The 11,046-nt window shown below is 46.6% G+C and overlaps 1 protein-coding gene across 1 annotated transcript; it reads right to left on the minus strand.

Moving 5' to 3' along the window:
* Window positions 1-846: 846 nt before the first annotated feature.
* LOC123769114 (uncharacterized) lies at window positions 847-9,723 on the minus strand. The gene is made up of 2 exons (XM_069309311.1): window positions 9,623-9,723; window positions 847-1,315 (listed from the first exon to the last, which is right to left on the minus strand). The coding sequence occupies exons 1-2, from the start codon at window positions 9,721-9,723 to the stop codon at window positions 847-849; spliced, it is 570 nt and encodes a 189-aa protein (XP_069165412.1).
* Window positions 9,724-11,046: the final 1,323 nt, after the last annotated feature.

Below are 11,046 nucleotides of genomic sequence, written 5' to 3' on the forward strand. Positions count from 1 at the left end.
GATGATAATGGCGATAGAAATTGTGGTGGTTATGGGGGTGGTGGCGACTGTGTTTACTGGAGTGATTGGGGTGCAAGTGTGGTTGTTGGCGTGGCAATTGTGGTGGCGTGTATGGTGGTAATGGTAGTGTTGGTTGTGGTGGTAGGTGTCCCAGGACAGGTGGTGGTAGTTGTGGTAATAGCGACTACGAGAACCTAGGTCGTTGTACCCTGCCTACTGCAGCCTTATGAAATATGTACTTTATAAACCAAATATTCTGACCTACTTATAACGTGTCGACTCTGGCCTTAAACTTGCGACGCTCCTGCTGTGAGAGCCTCAAGTTCCAGTCTATATATGACTGTGTGAAAACAAAATCTCATTTAAATAAGCCATAGCAAAAACAACACAGGAGAAAAAAAACAAGGGAAAAAATGACTAATAACATGGGAAGTTATTAGAAAGTTATTAGTAGGAGAAGAAGGGAATATTGGAAATAATAAAAGCCACATAGTTGTGTGAGCGTGAGAGAGAACTCAAGTTAATTACAGACGGACGACTGTTAGAAATCCTCTCACCTGTTGTGATTGGTGCGTCTAATTAGTGTAATTGGCACACCTGGTCTTTAAACTATATTTTCAACAATGAAACACGACGTGTAACCAGCTCCCGGAGCAACGTTGATAAATCTACCAGGGAGAACACGAACAGTGTCCAGTGAGAGAATGTGAAAAGCGAAAGACAGAATAAACGAAAGAGATGAATTCTGAACTAAACAAATCTTGGGAAAATGAAACAGGAGCAAGATGAAGCAGAGACAAGGGCTTGAGACCTTTAATATAGAGGAAATTAAGCAGGAAAAAATGTCTAACGGGAATGAGCATCAGAGTAAAGTAAGACGCGAGGCCGGGGTGTGGAGGGAAGACTGGAGGCCGGGGTGTGGAGGGAAGACTGGAGGCCGGGGTGTGGAGGGAAGACTGGAGGCCGGGGTGTGAAGGGAAGACTGGAGGCCGGGGTGTGGAGGGAAGACTGGAGGCCGGGGTGTGAAGGGAAGACTGGAGGCCGGGGTGTGAAGGGAAGACTGGAGGCCGGGGTGTGAAGGGAAGACTGGAGGCCGGGGTGTGGAGGGAAGACTGGAGGCCGGGGTGTGAAGGGAAGACTGGAGGCCGGGGTGTGAAGGGAAGACTGGAGGCCGGGGTGTGAAGGGAAGACTGGAGGCCGGGGTGTGAAGGGAAGACTGGAGGCCGGGGTGTGAAGGGAAGACTGGAGGCCGGGGTGTGAAGGGAAGACTGGAGGCCTTGGTGTGAAGGGAAGACGGCAGATTAAACTTACTAAACTGAAAAAAACAAATTCATAATAGTCAGGTGCAGGTGAGAATGAAGGTGAGGGCGTAATTTACAATTATCAACAGGAGGAGATAACAGCAGGTGTGGCAGGCAGTGTGGCAAGATCACTAAGTGCTCAGTACCGAGGAGATAACAGCAGGTGTGGCAGGCTGTGTGGCAAGATCACTAAGTGTTCAGGGCCGAGGAGATAACAGCAGGTGTGGCAGGCTGTGTGGCAAGATCACTAAGTGTTCAGTGCCGAGCAGATAGCAGCAGGTGTGGCAGGCAGTGTGGCAAGATCACTAAGTGTTCAGGGCCGAGGAGATAACAGCAGGTGTGGCAGGCAGTGTGGCAAGATCACTAAGTGCTCAGTACCGAGGAGATAACAGCAGGTGTGGCAGGCAGTGTGGCAAGATCACTAAGTGTTCAGTGCCGAGGAGATAACAGCAGGTTTGGCAAGATCACTAAGTGCTCAGTGCCGAGGAGATAACAGCAGGTGTGGCAGACAGTGTGGCAAGATCACTAAGTGTTCAGTGCCGAGGAGATAACAGCAGGTGTGGCAGGCAGTGTGGCAAGATCACTAAGTGTTCAGTGCCGAGGAGATAACAGCAGGTGTGGCAGACAGTGTATGTTACGGCCCTCTCGGGTCGCAACCGGGTTCTTTCTCTGATGTTGTTAGAAATAGGGTATCCGGCCCCAAGCTAGTAGTGGCTTTCAAGGGATGTGATCCGTAACGCAAGTAAATTAAAGGGGAAGGGAGACAAAGGAAAAAACTTAATAATATAATTATCACCGTCACCATAAATAATATATAGATTATCACACGGGGGAGGAATAAACACTATTATGTACAACGTAGTCTTCCTCTGAAGACTACGTGAACTCTGGACGTTCTCGGAGATAACAGCAGGTGTGGCAGGCAGTGTGGCAAGATCACTAAGTGTTCAGTACCGAGGAGATAACAGCAGGTGTGGCAGACAGTGTGGCAAGATCACTAAGTGTTCAGTACCGAGGAGATAACAGCAGGTGTGGCAGGCAGTGTGGCAAGATCACTAAGTGCTCAGTGCCGAGGAGATAACAGCAGGTTTGGCAGGCAGTGTGGCAAGATCACTAAGTGTTCAGTACCATCTTGACAGGAAACTACTGACGAGGAAAGCTGTGTTATTTAGGGATTAACCGGAGTGGTGCAAATGGTCTCCAAGCAGGGAAGACTACAAATTGTAAGTCTGGAGTTTAAATAAATATTGTAATGTTATAATGTTGATTAAGCAGTTAATGAAATTAAATTAATTATGAAAATTAAGGATATTATGGAAACAGAGGAAGACTTGTTCCGGCTCAGTTTTCCAGCAAGAATGCTGCCTACTATGTCTGGCAACACAAGAATATGCTAACATACTATGTCTAGCAACACAAGAATATGCTAACATACTATGTCTAGCAACACAAGAATATGCTAACATACTGTGCCTAGCAACACAAGAATATGCTAACATACTGTGTCTAGCAACACAAGAATATGCTAACATACTATGTCTAGCAACACAAGAATATGCTAACATACTGTGCCTAGCAACACAAGAATATGCTAACATACTATGTCTGGCAACACAAGAATATGCTAACATACTATGTCTGGCAACACAAGAATATGCTAACATACTATGTCTGGCAACACAAGAATATGCTAACATACTATGTCTAGCAACACAAGAATATGCTAACATACTGTGCCTAGCAACACAAGAATATGCTAACATACTGTGTCTAGCAACACAAGAATATGCTAACATACTATGTCTAGCAACACAAGAATATGCTAACATACTATGCCTAGCAACACAAGAATATGCTAGCATACTATGTCTGGCAACACAAGAATATGCTAACATACTGTGCCTAGCAACACAAGAATATGCTAACATACTGTGTCTAGCAACACAAGAATATGCTAACATACTATGCCTAGCAACACAAGAATATGCTAGCATACTATGTCTAGCAACACAAGAATATGCTAACATACTATGTCTGGCAACACAAGAATATGCTAACATACTATGTCTAGCAACACAAGAATATGCTAACATACTATGTCTGGCAACACAAGAATATGCTAACATACTATGTCTAGCAACACAAGAATATGCTAACATACTATGTCTGGCAACACAAGAATATGCTAACATACTATGTCTGGCAACACAAGAATATGCTAACAGATACTGGCCACTGTTGCCACGTGTTCACTGATAATAATTATTATGTGAATAATAATAATTCATTGTGTCTTGGGACAGGCAGCCAGTATATACATAGAGCACACGTTAGGCTTATATCGAGGGCCATCTGTTGAGCGCACCCGACCCCTTTTTCTGCTCCCCAGTTGAAGGCTTTGATCTTACTGACCCCTGTGTAGTGTCCTGCTTACTATTCCATCTGTTGCTCCTCAGAAGTGATGTGGGTGGTAACTTGGTCGACAGGAATCAGTTCATCCTGGGCAGTCCTCAACTCAAGACTGGTTCCAGTGGGAACAATTGGGCCGTGTTGGTGGAGACTGGGATTTGTTTGTAATAACCAGTGGAGTATTGGTGAGTCGACGTATCAAGGGATGGCCCAGTTGAGTTATGAGACGGAATTACTGCTCGTCTGTTAAGGCTTGTTATAGTTGAAGCCTGTGAGGAAGCCTGCCAGTGTGTTGCTGGAGACCTCTGCCAGTGTGTTGCTGGAGACCCCTGCCAGTGTGTTGCTGGAGACCCCTGCCAGTGTGTTGCTGGAGACCCCTGCCAGTGTGTTGCTGGAGACCCCCTGCCAGTGTGTTGCTGGAGACCCCTGCCAGTGTGTTGCTGGAGACCCCTGCCAGTGTGTTGCTGAAGACCCCTGCCAGTGTGTTGCTGGAGACCCCTGCCAGTGTGTTGCTGGGACCCCTGCCAGTGTGTTGCTGGAGACCCCTGCTAGCGTGTTGCTGGAGACCCCTGCCAGAGTTGCTGGAGAGAAGTGGTGTTGTGGCACCGTGACGATACTGTGGAGGACTGACCTATAACACTGAGAAAGGTGAACTCGCCGGCGTGAGGACTATAGAAGACAGACTCAGGGAGGGAACCTTGAGTCGTGTACCATTGATGACAGACGGTGACTCGCCGGGTTAGAAGATCACAGAAGTTCGCTTTAGTGGCCTGTGTGAAAGTGTCACCTGCGATATTATATTATGTACATATGTTAGAAGTGTATATAGTTAAGAAGTACAAGTGGTGAAGGGATGGTTTAGTGTTGTTTACCACCATTTCTGTTGGAGTGACTATTACTGCCAGTTCTGAATAACACACCTGTGACTCGGGGTGGGATCTAGTAAAAGAGGCACTAAGGCCTCTTGGAAAGTTTTGAACAGAAAGAACCCGGTTACTGGCTAAGTGAGGCCGTAACACTTAGGTATGTAAATATAAACAACAAAGACTTATAGTAACGAAATAATGCCTAATGAATGAATTAAAGTTGCATGATTAAGTAACAAAAATGAGGCGGGGCAAAGATGGGTAAACAAATTACGTGTTTAGGATTGTTCACAACCCTTAGACACAGATCGACATCATAGACTACTACACAAACCTTAGAGGAAGAGTAGAGTAAGTGGAAGAGCACTGACATGGGGAGGAGAGTACCTAATAAACAGGAGTCAGAATCACACGAGGCGAAAAACATCAAGTCTCGGTGCAGGAACCAATATAATTTTATATTAATGGTAATGATCTATCTAAAGGAGTTGAATCCTATGTGATGTGTGCAGATAATGCCATGTTAATGAGAACAGCAGAGGCATGCACGATCACACAGTCACACGCTCTGTCTGTCTGTGTGTCTGTCTGTCTGTCTCTCTCTCTCTCTCTCTCTCTATCACTTACTCTCTCACTTCCTCAGTTTCTCTTCCTCTGTTTCTCTTCCTCTATCTCTCTCTGTCTTTCACAGAGATTTCACCCATGTATAGGATGAAATCATGAAATCAGAAGGGAACTGGAAGACGTGAAGGAAGAGAAAGCAGTCTACATGGTGAGGTGAGAGCAGTATAGGACGAGATAAAAAGCCTCAAAGAGATCCCTACTCAAAGGCCGGACCAGACAACAACCACACCTCAAAGAAGCAAGAAATTTCAATGGAAGTCACTTCTACAGTACATTCCACATTTGCAGAAATGGTAAAAAAAAAGATCCCAAAAGTAATGTAACAATGAAGGATTTTGCCACGAAAGCAACCACTTCAAGGCAAGTAGAACTATTCTGCTGCTGGAAATGAAAAAGCTGTGGACGTAGTAGTCCTTAAGGAACAAGAAGGCTCAAGTCAGTTAATGGAAAGCCAAAGTCTAAGCTTTAATAACAAAGATCCTGATGGGGAACAGATTGAGAGGCAGAGCAAAGCAAATATAATGTTTTAAGGCTGGGCCAGCACAACATGGACAGGGAACGCATGATAAAGATAGTATTCACGAACGAGTCCTCAAAAGAGGAAACTCTAGCAAAGAAGAGCAAGGTGTTAAATGTAATGGGATACAAAAATGTATTCCATCAGAAAGACACGATAAAGGATGAGAGAATCAGGACAGCAAATGCAAGGTGGAAGTGCAGGGGACAGAAAAGACACAACAACTCACAGTCCTCATTCCCAGCAATTCCAGATGGGAATGGGGAATTAGCAACCCCGGGGGAGATGCAACACACACCTTCCTCCCAATAGAAACCCCCCCTCACTCCAGGCCCTCCGTGTTTAAAATCAAATACCCACTGAACCTAGTGAACCTTCCCTTCCCCCTCGCCTCTTACCCTCCCTGTTCCCCTTCTCTAGGCCCCGACAACCTACCCCCATCACCCTCCGAGACCCTGCTATCTCTCTCACAGAACAGTAACTCCATCCTCTCCAAGACGCCCATGGAAATGCTTTCAACGACAGTGGAACCATAGTCAAGAGGCTGAGCTAGTGAAAATGTATCAAGGAAAGTTAGCTTCAAAGCAATGTACTCAAACATAGATGGAATTACAAATAAAACAAGCGAATTTGGTAAGAGAGCACAAGAAAAACCCAGATATAATAGCACTGAGACAAACAAAGATAACAGGAATCATAACAAATACAGTTTTTCTGCAGGACTACTATGTAGTAAGGAAAGAAGAGGTTGAGGAGGAGGATTGACTCTGATGATAATGAAGGACTGAAGTTTCGAAGAGATGGCTTATCCCAGGCTGTGAAGGGTTCAGACACTATATAACAGGAACTATAACAATGGGAGTAGCAAAGATAATAGTAGATGTAATATAGTCTTCCACTAAATGATAGAAGACCCCAGAAAGAAGATTGATATATAAAACATGGCAATCATCAATATAATAGAGAGAGCAGCATCAGTCACTTGCTGGAATGGATCCACATTGTTAATAACGAGCGATTTCAACCATGGAAAGACAGACTGGGAGAACAGGAACCCACATGAAGAAACAGATTCATCAAAAGCTAAACTATTGGAAGTAGTAACAAAACTCTTAATAAATCAATATCCCATGCAACCGTGAAAGGATTCCATCTCAGAGTACTATATAATGGTCAGTCACACACCTGTTATCAGTGTGGGCTGGTTGATACCTGGTTGATGGGGTTCTGGGAGTTCTTCTACTCCCCAAGCCAGGCCCGAGGCGAGGCTTGATTTGTAAGAGTTTGGTCCACTAGGCTGTTGCTTGGAGCGGCCTGCAGGCCCACATACCCACCACAGCCCGGTTGGTCTAGCACTCCTTGGAGGAATAAATCTAGTTTCCTCTTGAAGATGTCCACGGTTGTTCCGGCAATATTTCTTATGCTCGCTGGGAGGGTGTTGAACAACCGCGGACCTCTGATGTTTATACAGTGTTCTCCGATTGTGCCTATGGCACCTCTGCTCTTTACTGGTTCTATTCTGCAATTTCTTCCATATCGTTCACTCCAGTACGTTGTTATTTTACTGTGTAGATTTGGTACTTGGCCCTCCAGTATCTTCCAAGTGTATATTATTTGATATCTCTCTCGTCTTCTTTCTAGTGAGTACATTTGGAGGGCTTTGAGACGATCCCAAAAATTTAGGTGCTTTATCGCGTCTATGAGTGCCGTATATGTTCTCTGTATTCCCTCTATTTCAGCAATCTCTCCTGCTTTGAAGGGGGAAGTGAGTACTGAGCAGTACTCAAGACGGGACAACACAAGTGACTTGAAGAGTACAACCATTGTGATGCGATCCCTGGATTTGAAGTGGCCTGGCCTGACTGCCAGGACACTTTGTTACTGGGTGTCTGGCTGGGGCTGGTGGTGATGTGGTGAAGTAAGGTTGTTTGAGGAGGGTGATTTCTGGCACCTTGGCACGACGGGTGACCATCGTGGAGCTGTGGGGGGTCGGAGGAGGCAAACCAGTGTCTGGAGGAACGGAGCAGACTGCATGTGGTCCTAGGTTAAGGATGAGGCTCATACCCAGTCTGAGACTGGGTATGAGCATATGAGCCTCAACGGCAGCTTCAGCCGTTGCTCCTCAGTCTCCTGTAGTTCTTCCTACTGGCGTGCAAGAAGGGGCAGCAGAAGCCATCCTGGATGTTGATGTTCGCACTGGGAGTGAGGATCCTGTTCTGGAACGTGGTTCTGCAGTTCTGTCAGCTGGGACAATGGTACCTGGCCCTGAGGGCTCGTATGTGGGAGTTTGCCCAGAAGATGGGGTCAACCCATATGCCATGAGAGATGACCGGAAGCACAGGCGTGAAGATAGTGTGGAGGCGGGTTGTGTTGGAGTGACTGCTGAACGTCACACATGTAATCGGACGGTAACAGCCAACGATTCATGCATGTAGCGAAGCACCACCTCACGCACTGGTTCTAAAAAACGTGCATTTACATTACTCCAAGCTTGACGCAATGCCAAACACTGATTCAACTCCTCTATGCAATGACGGGAATCACCTAATAAACACCAGTAAACGGCAGCACTGTTCTATGACCTGTATCCGGACCGCCGACAAACCATCCGAAGTACCTCATCACCAGTCGGGTCATACAGAGGGGGACGCGTCCAACGTCACCGACCAGCGGAGCATCCAACAAATAACTGACCTGCAAGGTATAATGGAAGCGACATAGCGGCGTACCAAATACTCCCCACAAAAAACTTTCCGAAAGTAAACAAAAAATATGGAGGCAACCTTCCTGTATACATCTAACGAACTGAGTCTACCCGAAGAATGGCTTTCATACAGCATTTCCATCCTCACTGGGGTATACCTGCTCTTCCATATAAATATACAAATAACACTATGCAGACCTTTGCCACACTCTTCCCATAACGAAAGCAGTTTCTAGATGACATCATCTGGACTTGCACTGACCTCTATGCTGCTTTCCTTGTCTCCTTCATTCGTTTCTCAAAACTAGGAAACCACCGAATATTCAGAAAAGTTAACATCGGCACCACCCTCAACCATCCACTCCCACGAGACGACTAGGCACCCATACTCCTCACACAGGTAATTTTTTTTATTGAAGACCGTCCCAGTCGCCTTCTTAAATCGATTCATAACATCAGTTACCTTCACACGACCACAATTCGAACACACTATCATGTCGAATCATTCGCATATCTTCACACTGTAACCACCAACCCAAACAGTAGACTTTGGAGACAGACCTAATAGTGTGGATTGAATTGATCCACTGGCCACTAGAGGGAACGGACGGGTGTACTGTCGGCTCCTCAGTTAGTATGCAGGCCGAGGTGGTGGAGGTCGTGTGGCTGGGTGGGCTTGGTTTGATGACCTGCCAGTTCAGAGCGATATGTTTTATAGCATGGAGTCTACCTCGTCACCCTTGAAGAGGGTAGCATCGGCTGGTTTGGAGTTTTTCTCACTGGTGGACCACACGTTGTTTGGAATTACGTTGGTAGATGCACTACGTGTCAAGCTCCCTGATTTGGTGGGCGTTCTGCTTCTTCAAGACTGCCATGCGGTGGTGAAATTTATATATCAAGATGTGTTCCAGGAGTTCCTCTGTCAGTGTGATGTGTGGCCTTTCCCTCTACCATATGGAGTGGGCACTGTTCGCGTCGTCAACCTAAGTGTGCAGTTGACATATGTGGCGGTACGTGGTGCCTCTTTTGAACTGTCGGATGGTCTGTTGATTAGGCTGTTTGGGCAGTTTGGGAAAGTCATAAGCATTCGGTGAAATAAGGTTTCTGCTGGTTACTGTCATGGGATGCTCGCTGGAACCAGGACTTTGACGATGTCCCTGGAGTGGAGTGTCCCACATTCGTTATTGCTGATGGGGTTTACTTTCCATTATCTGTATAAAGGCCAGCTCCGTACTTATCATTGTGGCCAGCAGGGCTACCTGGTATAGCATGTTCCATTGGTGCGGCTGACTGCATCAACATCTTCCCTGAGGATACTATCCGCCGCTACCGACCTTGAAAGTGCCGGGGAGGGAGTTGGCCGAGCGTATTGTTCAGCTTAGCAGTCTTTTAGAGACTGTTCCGGATGCATGCGAGGGGGTGGTGGAGCGCCCCGAGTTATCGGAGGTCGATGGACAGCCTGGTTGTATAGCTGGGTTAGAGTCTTTGGTGGAGACTCCAGTGGGGGTGTTTCGTTCTGCTCTAGGGTGCAGGTCTGGTGTGACTGAGCCGCCTGTGGGGCCTCTAGGGGAGGGGGTTTTCTCCCTTTTCTTGGGTGGCATCCTCAGCTGCCTTGCTTAGGAAAGAGGGGGGTGCCCCACACGACGCCTATGGGATACATCACATATGGTCAAGCTAAATCCCTAAGCAGAAACATAGGAAGGGGGGCTGCCAAGTCGAGGTGCCTTGAACCTGTGGAACCTGAGGAGACTTTGGATGCTGAAAGGGGGGGAGGAGGAGGCGGGGATTGTCGACGAGCCAGGTCTGGGTGCAGTGGCTTCCTTGTCGATACCTGCCTGTTGGCCCTGCCAGTATCTGCCAGTGTGGGCAGGTCGACATGGGTGGTTGTAGAACCTGGTGGCGGTAGTTGTGGTGGCCGTGAGTTATGAATGGTTTTGAAGGAGCCTGTTGCCCTTCCAGAGGGGGTTGTCCCTATTTCCGCCTCTACTATTTTGAGGATACTATGGGGATGGCCGCCGTGTGATCAACCGTGATTTGCAGACGGTGTGGCTGTGGGGGTCTTTAGCCCCTCCTTTGGGTTTTTCCCTACCTCGTCCCCATGCTCGTCTGGGTTCTGCAAGTGTTACGTAACGAGGTTCAGAGTGTCTCACCTCTGTGATTGTTATGGCTGTTCTGGGTATGTGTAGTGTGGTGTAACTGGTATGCTTTTAGTTTTTGTTCAGTCGGGTCTCTTGTCTGCCCCCTTACCTTTGACCGTGTTCATTTTTGTTACAGTCAGTATGGACCAGTAACCGGGTTCTTGATGGATGAACCTTGTCAGTTGTATCCGACCCTGAGTCGGTAGTGGTTTTCAAGGAAACGGCTATATAATGTAATGAATAGAAAGGAGGGGGGGGGGATAAACAATACACTATAATCTTTTTAAATTTATTTACACTTAACACTTAAACTAAATTATTAGAATAAATAGACTTCTACAACTATGTACAGCGATACTGTTATGGGGGGGCAGGTGATTGTACTGAGAGGGCCAATAGTACAAGATAAAAGAGTTCCTACAATAGTGGCAATAGGGAGGCCCCGGCCTCCAGGGAAAGAATATTCCCAGTAAATAATATTAGTTAG

Source organism: Procambarus clarkii, chromosome 64, assembly GCF_040958095.1.
Source record: "Procambarus clarkii isolate CNS0578487 chromosome 64, FALCON_Pclarkii_2.0, whole genome shotgun sequence".
Lineage (NCBI taxonomy): Eukaryota > Metazoa > Arthropoda > Malacostraca > Decapoda > Cambaridae > Procambarus > Procambarus clarkii.

What these genes read in the sequence shown, in the direction of transcription:
- LOC123769114 (XM_069309311.1), bottom strand. Translation starts at nt 9,723, where the DNA reads ATGTTGATGCAGTCAGCCGCACCAATGGAACATGCTATACCAGGTAGC. An exon ending in CTTTATACAGATAATGGAAA is followed by an intron (nt 1,316 to 9,622) that starts GTAAACCCCATC and finishes TGTTTTTTTCAG; the next exon opens with TTTAGTAAGTTTAATCTGCC.